The following is a 21,621-nucleotide window of genomic DNA, read 5'->3' as shown; positions in this document are numbered from 1 at the left end:
CTAAATTACAGATTTGTGAATTTTGCTTATTTCCTTTTGTGTGAACATCTGAAGATACCATTTCTAAGATATTCGGCTGAAATCTCAGGTTGATACTTGCAGTTTAATTTAGCTGTGTTATAGGTTTCTGTTTAGTGTGACTTTGCTGTATTGAGACATTTTGGGGGAGTTAAAATTTATTTCTTTATTTTAGCCCTTATTCCCTGGTATATTAACTGTTAGAAACTTTAAGAAAATCTAACTCCCCAGACCTCTTTATCACCTTCTCCCTGATCTGGTGCCTCTCCATTCCGGCCAACTGCCAACTGCCAATCTCACATCCCAGGATGCTTCACCCAACTCCTCTTGCCCCGAGCTCTGTTCCACATTGGAGTTACAGTCTCCATGTTTCTGAGGAGAGAGGTACTAATGGGTGGCTTCCCCAAATTTCCTGTGTATTGTGTGTGTGTGTGTGTGTGTGTGTGTGTGTGTGTGTGTGTGTGTTAATAGATAAGTAATATATAATAATATTGCATTTGGAGACATTTAATTGGTTGATATTGTCATGTCAGATACACTTGTGCCCCTTACTGCTATGAATGACATTGATCAAATTAACTTCCTTGTGCATCAACTTCTTTCTCTTTAAAATAGGGATATAAAAGAAGAAATATATTTGGCTTATATCTATAGGATGTCTGCCATTTCATAGCTGTATGATATTAGGCCATATATCTCTATGCCTCAGTTTCCTCATCTACAATAATAGACCTCTACCTCATGTGAGGTAACCTATGTAAAGGTATTACAAAGATAATACATACATAGTACATCCTATATAATAAAGAGCTAATATTGCTAATTTTACCGAACAGCAGAACCACCTAATGGACAACTTTTAATGACCTTCCGGATGAAGCCAGGGTTGTGAGGGCCAGCTCAGGCTGTGAGGCCCGATGCACAAAATTCGTGCAAGGGTGGGGTCCAGCTGGTTGTAGGGAGGGGACTCAGGAGGTTGGCAGGCACGCCTGTCCCCTGGTTGAATTCCCCGTCAAACTCCCAGTCAAGGGGACAATTTGCATATTAGTCTTTATATAGGATAGTAAGTCAGATTTGATGATGGTTGTGTTTAATTTGAGGCATCTCTATGCATCCAGTTATAATTTTTTTACTTTCTCCCAGATTTATGGAAACCACTTCTGATAAATCAAAATTTTGGTGACTACAAATCAAATTTAAAATTGGTTGAAGGTTACCCTGGTTGGTATGGCTCAGTTGGTTGGGCACCCTACCATGCACTGAAAGGTTGCTGCTTGGATTCACGGTCAAGGGCACATGCCAGGTTGTGGGCTCAAGCCTCTGCAGGAGGCACCCAATTCATTTATTTTCTGCTCTCCCATCAATGTTTCTCCCTCTCTCTCTAAAAAGCAATTTTGAAAATCTTCGAAATAAATAAAATAAAATTGGTTCAAGGTCAATAATATAAAGAACTAGTAAGTATGTGGTTTAATGAGTTGACATGAGATATAGGTTATTCAGTTGATTGTGTCTAGGTTTTGTAAAGAGTCTAAAGGGAATAAAATAAAGCTAAGGTTGAAGATGGGAAGAAACATCCTTACAGAAATCCTTAAATGAGTCTTTTGTTTTCTTTTGGCTTCCTCTCTGTTGATTATAAATTTCAAACGGAATGTTCAAAGAATTTTGCAGTGAACACATTCTTAGCACTTAAGTTCTAATATTTTATCATATTTGCTTTAACAAATAAATATTCATCTTATTTTTGGGATGTATTTCAAAGTAAATTTAAGATTTAAGTCATGCCGAAACCGGTTTGGCTCAGTGGATAGAGCGTCGGCCTGCAGACTGAAGGGTCCCGGGTTCGATTCCGGGTCAGGGGCATGTACCTTGGTTGCGGGCACATCCCCTGTGGGGGGTGTGCAAGAGGCAGCTGGTCGATGATTCTCTCTCATCGATGTTTCTAACACTCCATCCCTCTCTCTTTCTCTCTGTAAAAAAATCAATAAAATATATTAAAAAAAAAAAAAAAAGACAAGTCAGTATACTTACCCCTAAATACTTTAGCATATATTGCATGAACTAAAATATTTGTTGCTTTTTAATTTAGCAAGAGCTTACATGTAGTGAAATATAAAATTGTTAGGTGTGTAACATTTAATAATTTGATAAATGTTTACATCTGTGTAACCCAAAGCCCTGAAGAGGTAGGTGTTGAACATTTCTAGTTCTCCATAAAGTTTACTCATGCTCCTTCTTAGTCAATACTGCCTCCTACTCCTGGAGCAATCACTATTCTCATTTTTCCACTATATATTATTTTTCCTTGTTCTAAAACTTCACATCAGTACAGTTATTCAGTGTGCCTTTTTGTCTGACTGTTATGAATAAGCTGATGTGAACATTTTATACCTTTTTTGTAGACATATGTTTATTTTTCTTTGAGTAAATACCTAGAAATGGAGGTGGGAGTGAACAGTGTGTGGGCATTTCTGTTTACTGTGCATCCTTACCAATAGTTGATTGTCATTTTTCAAACTGTAGCCATTCTGCTTTGTAACTTGAATTTGCATTTCCCTGATTACTCATGTTGTATTCTTGTTTATGCCCTTATTGGACATGAGTATTATCATTCTTTCTGAGGTCTCGGTTCAGATCTTTTGCCTTTTAAAATCGGATTGTCGCCAAAACCGGTTTGGCTCAGTGGATAGAGCGTCGGTCTGCGGACTGAAAGGTCCCGGGTTCGATTCCGGTCAAGGGCATGTACCTTAGTTGCGGGCATATCCCCAGTAGGGGATGTGCAAGAGGCAGCTAATCGATGTTTCTAACTCTCTATCCCTCTGTCTTCCTCTGTGTGAAAAAAATCAATAAAATATATTAAAAAAATAAATAAATAAAATTGGATTGTCTTATTGAGTTGCAGGAACTCTTTATGAATTCTGAAACCAAATACTTTGAATGATACATGTCTTATAAGAATTTTGAATTTATTAAAATTTCCCCCATTATTTATACTGTTCTTTGTACCTAAGGAACCTTTGCTTCTCCTTAGGCTTCAAAGAAATTCTCCTATGCTATCTCTTGGAAGATATTAATAGTGCTTCTGTCAATTTTTTAATATTTATTTTTTTAAAAATCTTTATTGTTTAAAGTATTACATATGCCCCTTCCCCCCACTTCACCCCTTCTAGCCCACCCCCATCTTACCTACCCTATTGTCTGTGTCTGTGGATTATGTATATATGCATCCAAGTTCTTTGGTTGATCTTGTCCCACCTATCCACCCTCGCTCTCCTTTGTCTATTCAATATTTCTCTGTCTCTGGATCTATTTTGTTCAGCAGTTTGTTTTGTTCATTAGATTTTACATATGAGTGCGATCATGTCATACTTGTCTTTCTCTGATTGGCTTATTTTGCTTAGCATTATATTTTCCAGGTCCTTACATGCTGTCTCAAAGGGTAAGAGATTTGTATTTTTTATTGCTGCATTCTATGGTGTAAATATACCAAAGGTTTTTTATTCACCCGTCCACTGATGGGGGCTTGGGCCATTTCCAGATCTTAGCTATTATAAATTGCACTGATATGAACTTAGGGGTGCATACATTTTTTCTGATCACTGTTTCTGGTTTTTTAGGATATATTCCTAGAAATGGGTTCACTGGACCAGATGACAGTTCCATAATTAATATTTTGAGGAGATGCCATACTCTTTTGCATAATGGCTGCACCACTCTGCATTCCCACCAGCAGTGTACTAGGGTTCCCTTTTTTCCACACCCCCACAGCACTTGTCCTTCATTGATTTGTTGATGGTAGCCTTTCTGACAGATGTGAGATGGTATCTCATTGTCATTTAGATTTGCATCTCAGATGATTAGTGACTGAGAATTTTTTCATGTCACTTTGCCATCTATCTATATGTCTGTCCCTTTTCGAGAAGTGTCTATTTAGGTTCTTTGCCCCTTTTAAAATTGGATTATTTGTCTTCTTTTGTTAAGTTGTATGAATTCCTTATACATTTTGGGTAATAACCCTTTATGAGATGTATTATTGCCAAATATGTTCTCCCATGCAGTGGGATTCCTTTTCGTTTTGTTGATGGTTTCTTTTGCTGTGCAAAAGCTGTTTATTTTGATGTACCTCCCACTTGTTTATTGTTGCCTTAGTTTTCTTGTTTTTCTTTCTTTTTTTTTTAATTTAATGAATCTTTATTGTTCAGATTATTGCAATTGTTTCTCCTCCCCCCCCCCCCCCATAGCTCCCCTCCATCTGGTCCCCACCCCACCCTCTGCCCTTACCTCCCCCCACCTCCCCTCTCCCGCTGTCCTCATCCATAGGTGTATGATTTTCGTCCAGTCTCTTCCCATACCCCCCACTCAGACACACTTTTCCCCCTGAGAATTATTTGTCCCCTCCCATTTTATGCCCCGATTCTATTGTATTCACAAGTTTATTCTATTCCTCAGATTTTTAATTCACTTGACTTTTAGATTCACTTGTTGATAGATATGTATTTGTTGTTTATAATTTTTATCTTTACTTTTTTCTTCTTTTTCCTCTTTTTAAAGAACACCTTTTAGCATTTCATTTAATACTGGTTTGGTGGTAATGAACTCCTTTAGCTTATTCTGATCTGTAAAGCTCTTTATCTGCCCTTCAATTCTGAATGATAGCTTTGCTGGGTAGAATAATCTTGGTTGTAGGTTCTTGCTATTCATCATTTTGAATATTTCTTGCCACTCCCTTCTGGCCTGCATAGTTTCTGTTGATGAATCAGCTGATAATCGTATGGGTGCTCCCTTGTATGTAACTAACTGTTTTTCTCTTGCTGCTTTTAATATTCTCTCTCTGTCTTTTGCTCTTGGCATTTTAATTATGATGTGTCTTGGTGTGGTCCTCTTTAGATACCTTTTGTTGGGGTTCTGTGTGTTCCTGGACTTGTAAGTCTATTTGTTTCAGCAGGTGGGGGACATTTTCTGTCATTATTTCTTCAAATAGGTTTTCAGTGTCTTACTCTATCTTCTTCTGGCACCCCATAATGCTGATGTTGGTATGCTTGAAGTTGTCCCAGAGGTTCCTTACTATCTTCAACTTTCTGGATTCTCTTCTCTTCTTCTCCGGAGGAGTGTCCTTTGCCTCTTTGTATTCCAAATCTTTGACTTTATTCTTGTGATCCTCTAGTCTGCTGTTGGGTGTCTATATAATATTTTTTATTTCAGTCAGTGTATGTTTAATTTCTAGTTGTTCCTTTTTCATATCCTCAAGGGTCTTGTTAAATTTATCGGCCTTTTCTAGGAAATTCTTGAAAAACCTTATAAAAGTGGTTTTGAACTCTGTGTCTAGTCATTTGTTCTCCATTTCTTACGTTTGTGATCTGTTTCCTTGCCTCCTCATTTTCGTTGCTTCCCTGAGTTGGTAAGATAGCTTTGTGTGCTGGGTGTCCTATATGGTTCAATGGGTCAGCCTCTCAGTTATCTGATGTGGACACTCTTGGTGCACCCCTTTTGTGGACTGTGTGTATACCCTTGTTGTAGTTAAGTCTTGATTGTTGTTGGTGTCACTGGGAGGCATTGACCTCCAGGCCAATTGGTTGTGGGGACCCGCAGTGTCTATAATGGAAGAATTGCTGTGCTGGAGACACGTTTATGGGGCAGGACTTGTTCCAGTAGGGCTTTGGTTCTCACTGAGTCTGCCTCTTGAATGAGTCCCTTACGAGAGTAATTGAAATCTGGTGTCATCTCACACCGACCACTAGATACACTAGTTTCTGGATCTCCAATGGGGTGCACGTCAGTTATTGTCTGAGGCCACCCAGCAGGAGCTACAGCAAGAACTATAGTTTTCTCCTCTTTGCTTAGGATTTGGTGGTTTTGGAGCAGTCTGACTGGAGCTGCAGTTTATTTTGTTAAACTGCCATAGGGCAGGCCATTTATATGCAAAAGCCACTGTGTGGAACTTGGGCTCCTGTAGAATATGCGGGGCGGGGCCTTAGGGCATCACTAGGCTGGGGCGTGGCAGACAGTCATGCCTGCCGTCCACCTTCTCTGCCTTTCCGTGTTTCCAAGTCCCTGCATCCTGAGCTCTAGCGCAGTATACAATGACTGCTGTATGCACCTCTGCAAAAAAGTCACCCTCACTTTTGGACCCGATGGCCAACAGACCAGCTTCTCCCAGCAGGTGTCTGGGTCCCCCTCGTGATCCCAGAAACTGGATTTCAAAGTGATCTGAGCTTGTTTCCCTTCGGATTGAAAAAAAGCCGAGTACTCAGTCACCCACCACTAACCTGATTCGCATGCCTCCATACCTCAGCTTTTCAGCGATTTCTCTTTCCTTCTAGTTGTAAGACTTCCATTCAGCCAGCTTTCCTGTGGTTCTGAGTGACAGACGTTTTGTCTTTTAGTTGTAGTTTTGAAATTGTTGTGAGGCGGCAGATTAGTTGTTTACCTTTGCTGCCATCTTGGTTTCTAAAATCTCCTTGTTCTTTTTGAAAGCTGCCTTGTTTTGGGTTAATTCAGTGGTCAGCAAACTGTGGCTCATGAGCCACATGCGGCTCTTTGGCCTCTTCCACAAAATACCACGGCCTGGGCGAATCTATTTTGAAGAAGTGGCATTAGAAGTTTAAGTTTAAAAATTTGGCTCTCAAAAGGAATTTCAATCATTGTACTGTTGATATTTGGCTCTATTGACTAATGAGTTTGCCGACCACTGGGTTAATTGAATGTTTGTTAGAATTCCAATTTAATTACTTGTTGGCTTTTTATCTCTATCTTTATGTTACTTAGTGGTTCCTCTTGAGATTATGATATATGTTCTTCTTACATGCTATTTTGTACCACTTTCTGTGAAAATTTAAGAATCTTGCAACTTTATAGTTTGATTTGCCACCCCTTTTCCTTGGTATTTTATTGCTGCAATTGTTAATTGTATTACATGTAAATAGTCTAGAAACCAATCACGTAATTTTTGCCTTATACAGTTAAAGAAATTAAGAGAAAAATGTGGATTTTTAAAAAAATGTTTGCTCCCTTATTTTACATTTCTTCTAGAAATATGAGTTTCCATTTAGTATCATTTTCATTCATCTTCAAGAACCTGTAGAGCAATTTTATGGCAACAGATTTTCTTAGTTTTCTTTTCCCAAAAGGAGTCATTATTATTTTTTTTAAATATATTTTATTGATTTTACACAGAGAGGAATTGAGAGGGATAGAGAGTTAGAAACATCAATGAGAGAGAAACATCGACCAGCTGCCTCTTGCACACCCCCCACTGGGGATGTGCCCGCAACCAAGGTACTTGCCCTTGACCGGAATCGAACCCGGGACCCTTCAGTCCGCAAGCCAACACTCTATCCAGGGGTCCTCAAACGTTTTAAAGTGGGGGCCAGATCACGGTCCCTCAGAGAGCTGGAGGGCCGGACTATATGAACTACTAATTCCTACTGTAACACCTTTGCTGCGCTCACTGCCCAAAAAACCTGGCGGGCAGGATCAGACTCCCCTGGGGGCTGCATGTGGCCTGCGGGCCGTAGTTTGAAGACCCCTGCATTGAGCCAAACCGGTTTCGGGTGACTTTTTTCTTTCTTTCTTTCTTTCTTTCTTTCTTTCTTTCTTTCTTTCTTTCTTTCTTTCTTTCTTTCTTTCTTTCTTTCTTTCTTTCTTTTTTTTTACTGAGTTGTGATTTATGTATACTAAACCTCATCTATTTGAAGTATTCAGATTGTTTTTAGCTGGCAGTAAACTCCCTCCTCTGTGCTGGGCAACAGCTGAATCTCTTTAATCTTAGTTGGCTACTGGATGTCTGGTCTGCCTTACAGACGTTTAGTTTACAGTTCTGCCAGAGAATTGACAGTTCATATGCCGACTTGGGGAACCCTTCTGTGATTCTTCAATCCTGTATCTCCCTTCATTTTCTAACTGTCACCTCTCTTGTCCTCAGATCTCTCAGCCAATATCTTTGCAGTTTTCTTTCTGAATTTCAATATCCATTGGTACCAACTCATAAAGAGAACAAAAGTTCACTCAGTGCTCTTCCCAAGTGTCTTTCCCCCTCCAGTTTTTGCTTGTTTGTGGTTGCTTTCCAGTGTTTTCAGATAGCTGTTTTAAATCATTAGTCCAAAGTTTATAATTGTTATCTGTCAGAGCATTGGTGAGATATGAACTACTCCACCATTAGCAGAAGTGGAATTCTTTTTTTTTTGTCTGTTGTAAATGTTAGTCATTTGAGACTTGGGGTGGCTTTTGCTATAGTGGGGTAAAAACCAAGGCAGTTCACTAAAGTTATTAGTACTAAAATTTATTAAATGTTTGCCAGAACAGTGTATAACTTTGTATTTCATGTTAATATCACAACTATTGTGTATTATTTTTTTCCTAATTATCACCATTTAGAAATTGGTATGGAGGGCATTTAGGTTCAGAGTCATGTGGCTGGCTTGTGGCAGAGATTCAAGTCTTGTTTAGTTTATTTGATTCAAGAGCTCACATTGTTAACATTGCATGGTGCTACCTTATTATTCTAAAGTTGCCTTTAGTTATATAAATTCTACCTGAAAACAGCAGACAAAAGAATGACATGAAAGATGAACTCTATAATTTTTAAACATACTGTGTTTTAGGAAATGGAAGTACCAGTATTACCGAATATCTCTCTACCTATCACCAGTTCTTCACTGCCTACCTTCAATTTTAGTTCCTCGGTGATTACAACTTCTCTATCACCAATTAGTCCTGCACAGTCATTAACAAATAAGGTACAAAACCATTGTACACATAGAGATGATTTTTTATTTTTCTTATTTTAAAAATCTAATATCAGTTTAAAACTATAATTAATTTTCACTATAGAAATCAATAACTCAGTAAGAAGATAAAAATGAAAATGGTGTCTTGCTTTTTTTTTTTTTTAAAGTGTACATTATAATGAGGTTTATTATAATGAGAGTGTTCTTGAATTTTTATGCAATGTATTAAACAGATATAGTTCCCAATGTTTGCAGTTAAGATATTTGATGCATAAGATTAATGTTTTTTATTTTTCAAGTAGGATTAATGTGTTTAATCTGTTCCTGAAATTTCTATGCTTTTGTTTTGGCTTTTAATTTTTTCTGAACATAGCTTATAGATGTTTTTTCTTCTTTAGACAAATATCCCTTTCTAAAATAGTGTGTACTCCTCTTCCAATAGGAAGCCAAATTTTATAGCAGTTACTATTAAGTAGTTTTCAGAAGTTAAAAAGTGTTTGTTTTTAATCTAAAGGGGAGATTTGGCTTCTATGGAATAAGTAACTTGCTTAAGGTCTGTCTTATTGTCAGTTTCTTTTCCTAAACAGCTCTTTTTGTATTTTTTTTTTTTAATGATTCGGAAAACCAGGTACAAATGACCTCTCCTAACAACATAAACAGTCCCATGTTTAGATTTTCATCTCCAATTGTAAAATCTACAGAGGCAGATGTATTACTACCTCCATCATCTGTAAGTAGGAACCAAGAAATATTTCCTATTTATTGATTTCAAAGGCATACTGTATCTTTGTCAAATCTAAGGTGCCATCAGTGGTAAGAAATAACCATTATTTTCCTTCCAAATTAAAAACAATTACAATGTCCATAAAACTTGAATGAGTGAACACATGTATTTTCACTGTGTGCATATACACATAAACACACACAAGCATGTGCATTTTCTCATATACATTTGAAAGTTAAGATGCAGTCTTTTTAATTACCTTAATATTTTCCATGTATCCCCTAAGTAAAAGAACATTCCTTTGTATATTCACAGTTATACCCACAGAATTTAACGTGGTATAATAATAACAGTTCCTATTCAGATATCCAATCTGATAGCTCCAGTTTGTCCTCTAATTGTTTTCTCTTGGTCCTAGATAAAATTAAGATTAGAGACTAATCGATTAAATCATAGTGCATTTGGTTAATGTTTCTTGAATTGTCTTTAACCTAGATAAGTTTTGAATTTTTATGTTCCATAAGATATATTTGTTTATTTCTTTATAATAGAAATCAGTTTTTTTTGGTAAGAATAATAAGTTCATCGTTTAAGTTGCCCCACTCCTATTTGGCACATGTATTATTTTGATTTGTTGCTCTTTGTTTTTTACTCTGACCTTGTTTTCTGTCAGTTGGATGTTCCAGGTCATTTGTAGTTCCCCTGTTGCGTGCCTGAAATCTGTCTGTTGTCCAAAAAATTTCAAACTTTTTATTAGAAAATGACATTTAGAAACACAGATTTGAGCATTAGGAACACATTAATTTATATGCTGCTTTGAAAGAAAAAAAATGTGATAAGGTTAAAAATGCTGCTGTTAAACTATAACCCACAATTTATTATAAGAAGCATTCAAATTTTAAAGAAGATAAAATATGGAAAACTGTGAATCTTAGAATAAATGAAATTCAGTACATTTTTTTCACTTGGAATTTAAAGAAGCTCTATATTTGAAAGGATAACTTTTTCTTTGCAGATTGGATTTACATTTAGTGTGCCTGTTGCAAAAACAGTAGAACTTTCTGGCTCTAGTACTGTTTCAGAACCAATTACTAGTAGTGCAGGTAAGTAAAAACGTTTCATAAATTTTTACATAAAAATAGTTGTATGCATTAGATTAATATTTCAAAAAATTTTCCCCTTTGGCAGTTCTTATAAGTGCTTTCATTTGAATGGAATTTGCTCTGAAAAGCAAACAAGAGCAGTACACCATAAAAAAAATCCTTGGAGGATATGTTTTTATTGATTTCAGAGAGGAATAGGGGAAAGGGAGAAAGACGAGAGACAGAGAGACAGAGACAGATACGTACTTAATGTGGGAGAGAAACATCGTTAGGATGTCTCCCATATGCATCCCAACTGGGGATTGAAACCTTTTGGTGTATGGGACAATGTTCCAACCAACTGAGCAACGGGCCAGGGTTAAGATCAGCCTTTTGACAATGTTATTTAGTAATTATTCTCAGAAATACTTACTCCCTAAATGTAAATGTTAACAGTTAATTGTGAGGGAGACAGTCACAATAGCAAGTTTACCTATTGTCTTTTATTCAGTCAAATTCAGTATATTAATGAAGTCATATAAGAAATTCAATAGATTACTTCTCTAAGTTTACTGTTCAGTTCCCAGCATTTTTATGTATCAGGGTTATGCTGGCCTCAGCAAATAGCAATTACATAATTTCTGAACTCAAGTCCTGGCCGGGTGGTGAGTAGGTTGGAGTGTTTTCCCACACACCAAAAGGTTCCGGGTTTGATTCCCAGTCAGGCACATAACCTGGGTTGCAGGTTCCATCTCCAGTCAGGGTATGTATGTATGGAAGGCAGCCAATTGATGTTTCTTTCTCACATGGATGTTTCTCTCTTTCTCCCCCACCCCCCTTACTCTGTCTCTAAAAAGGAAAAAAAGAAATCAAGTGAAGATTAAAAAAGAAAAGGAAAGAAAGAAATGGGCATAATTGAAGGGAGATGATGAATATTCAGATGATTATTTTATTTAATTTATTTAATTTAAAAATTTATTTTACAACTTCAGTTGATATATAGTATTATATTAGTTTCTGGTATTGAGACATTTTTTTTTTTTTTTAAATATATTTTATTGATTTTTTACAGAGAGGAGGAAAGAGGGATAGAGAGCTAGAAACGTCGATGAGAGAGAAACATCAACCAGCTGCCTCTTGCACACCCCCTACTGGGGATGTGCCCGCAACCAATGTACATGCCCTTGACCGGAATCGAACCTGGGACCTTTCAGTCCGCAGACCAACGCTCTACCACTGAGCCAAACCGGTTTCGGCTGGTATTGAGACATTTATGTAACTTATGAAGTGGTTACTCCAATAAATCTAGTATCTATATGATCTCATACTTTGTTATTACAATATTACTGACTATAATCCCTTTTCTATACTTTACCTCCCTGTAACTATTTCATTTCCACCAATTTGTACATACTCTCCTTCCCTTTTTCACCCATCTTCCCTCCCCCCACCCAGTTTGGCAACCATCAAAATGTTCTCTGTATCTCAGTTTGTTTCTGTTTTGTTTGTTTGATTTTCTGTTCATCCATTAGGGTTGTTTCTACCTTTTGGCTATTGTAGACATGCTGTTGTGAATATGCATGTACATATATTTGTTTGAACACGTTTCAATGTTTTGGGGTATATACCTAGGAATGGAATTGATGTACCAAATGGTCTTTTGAGGAAACCACAAACTTGTTTTTCTTAACTGATAGCTCATTTCACATTCCCACTAGCAGTTCATGAGAGTTCACATTTTTTACATTTTTATGACACTACTTTTTAAGATTTTTTATAGCCATCCATTTGCATTCCCATAGTGATTAATGATATTGACCCTCTTTGATGCTTGATGGCCCTTTACATATGTTCTTGGGAGAAATGTCTAGTCATGTCTTAACCATTTTAAAATTGGTTTGTTCCTGTTGCTGAGATGTATTTTTGTATAGCTGGATACTATATCCTTATCAGACATGAGTTAAGAGTGATTTCTCCAATTTTTGTCTTTTCACATTTTTTTAATAATGTCCTTAGATGCACAAAGGTTTTTTAATTTTGGTGAAGTTAAAATTATTTTTCTGCTTACACTTTCGGTGTCATCTAAGAGTCCATCGCTAAATCTATGGTCATGAAGGTATAACTCCTAGATTTTCTTGAAGAGTATTATGGATTTCTTATATTTAGATCATTGATCCATTTTGAATTAAATTTTATTTATAGTGTGAGATATATAAGTAGGCAGGATTTGTTTTGAAACTACTTTTTAACTGACCAACACTCAAGAAGAAAAAGCTGTTTGTTTATATTTTATTATAAAAAATTTCAAACATTCTCTAATGTTGAATGATAGACTGATTCTCCATATGCTCTTTACCCAGCTTCAACCTTTCGATTTTATGGCCAATATTGTCCCTTTTCCCCTCCCTCTTTCCTACCTTTCCCTCTTATACATACAAACACATACCAGGTTATTTGGAAACAGTTCCACACATATTTTATATATAAACAGAAACGCGCCCCTCCCCCCCCCCCCCCAAAAAAAAAATATAACCACAAAACTATTATCATGCTTAATATATAGATTTCTTAAATAAAGGATATGTTCGTTTTGGAAAACATAAAAAGTAAAAGCAATAAATAAAAGACAATCATCATTAACAGCACCATTACTTTTAAATGGAAACATTCAAAACCTGTTTTTATCCATAACTATGCTTTCAAGAATGATTTTTTTGTGGCTATGTAGCATTTCATGTCAACATTCTGTAATTTATGTCATCAGCCCCTAATTGAGCATTTATCTGTCATTCAGGTTCTCGTTGTTGTACCTGAAAGGTATCTTCAATCATAGGGTGAATTTCTAGAAATGAAATAATTGCCTTAGTTGAATATTGTTAAGGTATTTTTGAATCAGAAGTGTAAATTGCTATGTAATTGATTATATATTTCATGAGGGGTAGCTGCTTGCCCCAGTTGCCATACATTCTTTTTAAAAAAAATATTTTTATTGATTTCAGAGAGGAAGGGGGATAGAAAGAGATAGAAACATCAATGATGAGAGAGAATTGATTGGCTGCCTCCTGCATACCCTCACACTGGGAATAGAGCCTGCAACCCGGGGAATGTACTCTGAATCAAACCGTGACCTCCTGGTTCATAGGTTGACGCTCAACCATGAGCCACACCAGCCGAGCACCATATCTTCTTCAGTGTTTCAACTTGGTTTCTTGATTACCAGTAATAATTATAGTTTATATTTTTTGCCCATTTGGAGGAGAGAGATGTATACTGTGTGAAATAGTATTTGTACTTCCTTATAATGGCAGTTTAACTCTGTATTGTTAAGTAATTTTTTCATTATCTTTGAATTTCATACTTTAAAATGATATTTTACGAGTTGATTCAAAATTGTCTTTGCAAAAAATCTTTTTAATGCATTTAACTTTAGTCCAGTGTTTTTTCTAGGCATAATATATTTTATAATTAAAAAATATTACAGCTCAAGATATCACTGCAATGAACAGTACAAGCTGTAAGAAGCCAGATGAAGTTTCTGAGGGACTTTTTAGACCTGCAAAAACCCTGAAAGAAGGAAGTGTCCTAGATGTTCTGAAAAACCCTGGTAAGATAATGGCTGCCCTTGAGATAGTCTAATTTTTTTTTTTTTTTCCCAAAGAAAGTTTATTTATTTATTATATATTTTATTGATTTTTTTACAGAGAGGAAGGGAGAGGGATAGAGAGTTAGAAACATCAATGATAGAGAATCATCTATCAGCTGCCTCTTGCACACTCCCTACCAGGCATGTGCCTGCAACCAACGTACATGCCCTTGACCAGAATCGAACGTGGGACCTTTCAGTCCGCATATTGACGCTCTACCACTGAGCCAAACCGGCCTCGGCAGATAGTCTAAATTTTTAATTAAAAACTCGTGATCTTATTTTAATGTCATTTGTGGTACACTTTAGGCTTTAAGAGAATTATGTCTAATTTGATAGGAGATTGACTTCTGAATATAGATGTAATCAAATGTTACTCTATACTAAAATGAAATTTGTAAGAGGCAAGTATAGAAGGAGAAAAATGAATTGCCTATTAATAGAGGTAGGCCAACATTGAATGAAAGTAAATAAACAAACTTGATGTTATACTTGGACATTTCTTTCTCACCAGAGTGTTGAAACTGCCATGTTGTTCTATATGTCAAAGCCAACAAATGTACTGATCCTAACATATATAAAAGACAATACTCATTTGAAACAAGAAATGAAAGCTAGTATATAATAATTTGAAGGCAACAACTAGAAATCCTCAAAATAGGAGTAAGTTTTCAGTTTGAAAAATCAAAGAGTATAATCACAAGTTCAGTTGTGATGTGTACTGTAATAATTCAAAGGTGTTTATAAGATAACCTAGTATTATAGTACAAAAACAATTTAAACCCAGCAAAGATGTTCATGTATGATTGAGTAGAAATTTCAAAATAAAGTTGCCTTCTACAACAAGATTTAGAAGGATTAGTGTTTTTTTTTTTAATTAGCTCTCGATTTATAGTTGAGTATACTGCCTTCAGGAGTCTTAATAATTTAGATGATTTTACAGTTATGGCAGAACTCGAGAATGCCTTTACTAGAATTAACCAAATAGGTAAGCTTCAAATTCTTAGTTTATCTTTTTAAAGTTACATTTTGTATTAATAATGTCCACACTTCCTCCCTTTTAACATTTTTTAAATAGCAAGAATTTGGAGGAGATCATATATTCTTTTGAAGGAGAAATTAAGAAAATTGGAAAAAGTGGAATGAATAGAAATCTGTAATACTTTGAGGTGGTTACTGTTAAAATTTTGACAACCTTAGTAACAAGTTAATCATGAACAAAATGTTGATTACTGGGCATAACTGAGATACATGGGACTGTTTTTGCCATTATGTTAAAAATAGCCCTAGACTGAATTATTTCTTCATAGCAGTAGAAAATCTCTTAACAACCTTCTGTATCTTCTTCCCCTCCAATTTTCTTTTCCTTTGGTGCTGAAGGCAGGAGAAACAGGATCACTGTGTTTGTTTGTATGAATAAAATAAAAATTACTTTGTTTAAAGGATTGAAATGTCATTCCATAAGTGAAGTATAGTTTCAGTGAATCAATTTAATGACCACAGTTTTAGGGTAGTACAAGACTTAATCTTCCTATTATTCTTTCATGGTTCTACATGATTACCTTAGTTGTCTAAATATACCTTCAGAGGTTACAAAAGGTATACTTACAATGTGATAGGTTCTGAGATTGTTTTGGAGAGAGATTTGAAGCAATTTTGTTTGAATCAGTGTTTGGTAACTTTGCATGGGCCTGTATTTGTACTCCATTGGGGTTGACTGGATCTTAATTTTTGTATTTCTAGGCCTTATCAGATGGTTTGGTACATCTCTGTTGGAATTTTATCATTTGTCATTGAATTGTTGCTATTTTAAAGCTCTGTATGAGTTTAGTATAATTAGAAAATAATTTTTACCACTCTGTGGTACTTTGGAGGGACATCTGCCCAGTGACCATACATACACAGTTCAGCTGGTTTTTACCGAAAGTAAAGGATACCTCAGTAGTGGATTATGACTGGACAAAATTTGAAAATTAGAATTTACAGTTATTGGATATAGCCAAGGGAATACTTAAAGGAGAGATAGATGCAGGGAGAAGGCTATAAATGTAGGTCAGTGTTGCAGGAATGTAGAGTGTAGCAAGACACTCCACAAGACATTGATGACAATTGTATAGATCGATGAATTGTTATAATTAAAGCCTTAAATTAGGTATTGGTTGTCTTATAATAAATAGAAGTTCATAGAGAAGGAAGGTGATATATTAAATATAAATAAAACATCTGCTGTAGAACTTGAACTAGATCTGTTGTCCCTTATTTACTAGAGGCTCTCGGTGCATGAAATTTGTGCAAGAGTAGGCCTTCCTTCCCCCAGTTGTCAGCACCAGCTTCCCTCTGGCACCCAGGACCTGGGTTTCTCTCACAGCCCTGGCTTCATCCAGAAGGTCATCGGAACCTTGTCCAGTCTACTTAGCATATTACACTTTTATTATTATAGATGCTATTAATTAATAGTGCTTAGGTGAAAATCACCTTAAGTTAGGGGTGTCGAACTCAATCAGAGAAGGGGCCAAAATCTAAAATCCAGCCTAAATCGCGGGCCGAATGGTTTACTGAACAGTCATAAACTGACAATGTCATAAACTGACAGCGGAGTGCAGTGATGACAGCGCCGTGCGGGCCACATTGCAAGGCCAGGCGGGCTGGATTTGGCCCGCGGGCCTTGTGTTTGACATATGTGCCTTAAGTAATCCATCTTGGATTATAATAACAATAAGGTAAATCTGTTTTCTTCCAGTAATAATATTTTATTTAATGTTTGATTAGAAAACATTCCCTAACTTTTTTTCTCTCCAATTCTCCCTACCACATAGGTTTCACATCACTGAAGGCAGATTCTCTTGCTGCTATTCCTACCACCACAAGCCCAGTAGTTTATACAAGACCAGCAATAAGTAGCTTTTCTTCTAGTGGAATCGGGTTGGGGGAAAGTTTAAAAGCTGGATCATCATGGCAGTGTGATACTTGTCTACTCGAGAACAAAGTTACAGACAGCAAGTGTATAGCCTGTCAAACGACAAAATTGCCACTAAGAGATACTGCTAAACAGACTGGAATTGGGACGCCAAATAAAAGTGGCAAACCAGCTCTTCCTGCATCAGGGACAGGTTTTGGAGACAAATTTAAACCAGCAGTAGGAACTTGGGAATGTGATACCTGTTTAGTGCACAATAAGCCTGAGGCGATAAAATGTGTAGCTTGTGAAACACCGAAACCTGGAACTGGTGTTAAGCGAGTCCTTACATTGCCAGCGGCTTCAGAAAGTGCTGTCACCGTGGCTGCTTCATCCTCCAGCTGCACTGTGACCACTGGTGCCTTAGGATTTGCAGATAAATTCACAAAGCCCAAGAGGTCTTGGGAGTGTCCAGTATGCTGTGTTCCTAATAATCCAGAGGACAATAAATGTGTGTCCTGTATGTCTGAGAAACCAGGTACGTTAATGGCTGTTTGGAATAATTTTGCTCATTATGTTAGTAGAACATTTTAATTCTCTGTAAGACCACTAAGAACAACTAGAATATTTTAGGTGTTTCAGGATGAGAATTTTCTCATATGTCTTAACTTTTTAAAGCTATATTGAGATTAAAATGACTTGCATGGGGCTAGATTTATTTGATTTCTTAGGATAGGCTGTGAGTACTTTGATCTCTTCTTTGTATGCAGTTTTATCATAAACTTTTTGTTCTTCATGATCATTTCTAAGTTGACTGTTATAGATGCTGAAAGGTCTTAGAAGGGAACAGTCTTTCTCAAACCTCTATACAGAATGAAATATTACTTAATCTTTTTTTCTCTAAATGAGAATGGCTAGTGGTCATTTCCAGAGAAGACTTGATTAAGGGGTGGGCAATATTGCTTTCTGAAAAGGCTGTCGCTGAATGTTAATGGCGATACCTGTATCTGTATACTATCTGCCAGAATTTGCAATGGTAGTAAGTTACTGAATCATCAGTAAAAAAATTCTAAATTAGCTAGAAAAATGAAGCTAGGTTTGAGATTTTTCTGTTGAAATTTTAAAGAGTTAATAAATGTTCACTTTTGGAAATGACTCTGCTGTTTTTGTAATACTATTATATAATTATTTGGTACAGAAATATGGTGACTTGAATACTAAATAAAACATATGGGTATTTTGGGAATTTTATGTGTAGTTTTGTATCTGCAATGAAAAGCTATTGAGTTATTAGCCTAAATCTCTGTCTGAACATAAGGGGTGAGCCATAAATCTAATTCCTACTGGATGTCTCCACGAGAATAAGATTTCAAAATCTTCTTTCTGAATTAACTTTCTCTTCCCACCTGACACGCCTCCTTCCATATTATATATAATAACAAGACCTTGATACAGGCAGGGAACTGAAATTCTGAGTTGATAGGAGAAGAAAATTTTAAGTCAGGCAAGAATTGTTACACATAAAGAAAATTCATGTATTAAAGAATGCTGACTTTATCTTATAAATGAGCCATGATTTTAAGCAGAGGAGTGATGCAGTCAGATTTGTATTTTGATAAATCACTTGGTGGCTTTTTCAAGGATAGACTTAAGGGTGACAAAATTTGGAAACCAAAGGACAGATTAGGGAGATTGCATCAATAATATAGGCAAAGATAATGGTGATGTGTATTAATGAAATCAAATAAGGACAGAAGGGTTGTAGAATAATGTGTAGTTGAAGACATGATGATTTCAAGCTGTTGGAAGTTGACTTTCAGATTATGTGAGATCATTATACTGATAATGGATCCTCTGGCCTAAAGATACAGATTAGAGTCACTAGCCCATAGTTTTCTAATAAGTCATGGGAATAGAGGTGATGGAAAGTGACTGGAGTAAGTAGAGAAGATGGTCTAAAAATGGAACTCTGCCTATTTAAGTAAGTGGTAGGAATAAAACTTTGGAAGTTAATTTTTTAAAGGAATAACCAGAGGAAAGCATGGCACTGGTTGCTTCTTGGAAGGATGAATTTAGAGGGAATAAATCTCAATATGAAAGCTATTATTCAACCAAACAATGAGTATAGCAGTAGAAGGGGTCAGAAAAGAGAATGAAAAAGATGTGAGAAATATGTAAGGGAGGAAAAGCCATTAACCAAGTTAATTAGTGGGATAGTGGAACTGCCAACTAAGGAAGAGACCATAGGAATGAAGCACAGAAGTGTGGATTGCAGATAAAGATTAGGAAACTTTTGTTGATTAAAGTTATCAGAGTAGATGAGAACTTGTGAGCAGTGCAATGTACCAATGATGGAACTTCAGGGAGCAGTTTTACTGGCATGATGGAAGAGAACATACCAATAAGACATCAGATAACTGGGAGAAGTGATGACAATTGGAGAACATTTAGAGAAGCAGGGATACCAGAATAGATGGCTCACTCTTAACACAATAAAGGGTGGGGCAAAAATAGGCTTACAGTTGTGAGTACATGAAATAGTTTATTCTTGTATTATTGTATTCTTTTTCATATTAACAACTGTCAAGCTACTTTTGCCCCACCTTTTATTTATTTATAAACTGCTTTGCTGAGCCAAAATGCTGTGGAGCTTCCTCTCCCTATAGAACTTGCTAATTCTGCTTAAAGATTTAAATCTCACCTCTGAGGATCCTTCTCCTACCCCTTAGTGATTTCTCCTTCTTGTACTCTTGGTGATGGTGCTACTATGCATTTATTTTTACTTTTCCCTTTTAAGACTATCAACACCTTTAGAAGTTAACATTTTACTCATCTTTTATGTTCACAGAGCCCAAGTAAATTATGGTGTTAATAAATGTCTGTTTAGGCTAGCTTATAACAGATGCCATGAACACATAATAGGTGGTGTCAAGTGGAATTGCAAAATGAATGATAGAACACTTCTATGCAAAAATGATCATTTCAAAGGCAGAGACCTGTGCTTTGAAATCTTGAATTTAATATGGTCTGTGGCTATGTATTTTCTATGTTACGATATTGTTTACAATTTTATGTCTTATAATGGTGTACTGCTTGAAGAAATTGGACAAAGATTTTTAAGGAAAATTTATTTAGTCCTAGGCTCCGATATATGAGCATGATTTTTTTTTAAACCATGGCTATTCAAACTTGGGATTAAGGGGTACTTATCACTAAGCAAGGTGAGTATGAGCTGTTCATTCATAAGATTAAATTTTTAACAATGTAATGTTTGTATTTCTAGCATTTTCTCTGTCTTAATAGGAAACATTAGTAATATAAATTGAACATTTAGACCTAGAGATTGAACATTTACCATATTGACTTAATGTAAATGAGAATTCCCATATGTTTCTGCCTTGTTTTTAGGAAATTCAGTACCTGCTTCAAGTAGCAGCACGGTTCCTATCTCTCTGTCTTCTGGAAGCTGCCTAGGATTAGACAAGTTTAAGAAACCTGAGGGAAGCTGGGAATGTGAAGTGTGCCTAGTGCAGAATACTGCAGATTCTACCAAATGTGCAGCATGTGAAAGTGCCAAGCCAGGCACAAAATCTGAGTTTAAAGGTAAGGAGTTGATAAAGAGCTTCCTTGTATTGCCATTATAAAGTGAAATACTTCCAAACAGCTTTAGTTTTAAAATTATTCATTCTCTAATTAATGTAAATGAGGTATTGCCCTGGACTTTTTAGTTCCATCTATGCTAGTAAAATGGTAATATGCTAATTATACTGGACATCCTTCTGGACAAAGCCACGGTAACAGGCAGTTAGGGGCAATCAGGCTATCAGGGGAGAGCAGTTAGGGCGATTAGGTCAGCAGGGGAGAACAGTTAGGGGCATCAGACAAGCAAGCAGGTGACTGGTTAGGAGCCAGATGTCCCGGATTGTGAGAGGGATGTCCAGCTGCCGGACATCCCCCGAGAGGTCCTGGATTTGAAGAGGGTGCAGGCTGGACTGAGGGGCCCTCTCCCCCTGCACAAATTTTCTGCACTGTCTAGTCTGTCTGAATTAGTGTAAGGTTGAACTATTTGCTGGCCAGCAGTGAGGTATCTTTTCTGCAGCTGGGTAGATAATCTGTATTTTATTATTGATTCTGAGAGAGTTTTAGCTTTTTTAACTGTTAACAATCCTTTGGCATATAGATAAATTTCCTGTCTTTTTGACTGGCAATTTATACCCCTGGAACCTTGTTATAAGTAATCCAGACTTGGGCTTTGATTATTCCAGAAAAATAACTCGCAATATTTGTTATATAAATGTAAAGGAAGAACCTCTCAAAGTAATCTGGAGGCTGGATTTTTCACATCTTCATATTTCTATATGAATTATTTCATATGAGACACTTCCTAGTGCTTTCAAATCACTGCTCTTCAGTCCATTTTAGTTCATTCTGTAGCTGATACCTCATGGCTTCTTTTTTATATTCTCTACTTGTAATACAGTAATTGCCATACCTTTAAATGTGTCCCTTTGAGGCAGAGGTGACAACTAATGTGG

The 21,621-nt window shown here is 36.4% G+C and overlaps 1 protein-coding gene across 3 annotated transcripts in view; it reads left to right on the top strand.

Moving 5' to 3' along the window:
• NUP153 (nucleoporin 153) overlaps positions 1-21,621 on the top strand; it is a 65,694-nt gene that overhangs the window by 33,905 nt on the left and 10,168 nt on the right. For all 3 annotated transcript variants that reach the window (XM_084872713.1, XM_084872714.1, XM_084872712.1), the window contains 6 exons: positions 8,616-8,750; positions 9,370-9,471; positions 10,481-10,568; positions 14,029-14,151; positions 17,007-17,624; positions 20,495-20,689. In XM_084872713.1, the coding sequence (XP_084728839.1) occupies positions 8,616-8,750; positions 9,370-9,471; positions 10,481-10,568; positions 14,029-14,151; positions 17,007-17,624; positions 20,495-20,689 (1,261 nt within the window). The remainder of the gene's footprint in view (positions 1-8,615; positions 8,751-9,369; positions 9,472-10,480; positions 10,569-14,028; positions 14,152-17,006; positions 17,625-20,494; positions 20,690-21,621) is intronic.

Source organism: Pipistrellus hanaki (genome assembly GCF_964339955.1).
Source record: "Pipistrellus hanaki genome assembly, chromosome: 2".
Classification (NCBI taxonomy): Eukaryota; Metazoa; Chordata; class Mammalia; order Chiroptera; family Vespertilionidae; genus Pipistrellus; species Pipistrellus hanaki.
Note: the sequence above shows the minus strand (reverse complement) of the source record. Positions and strands in the feature narration are given on the sequence as shown.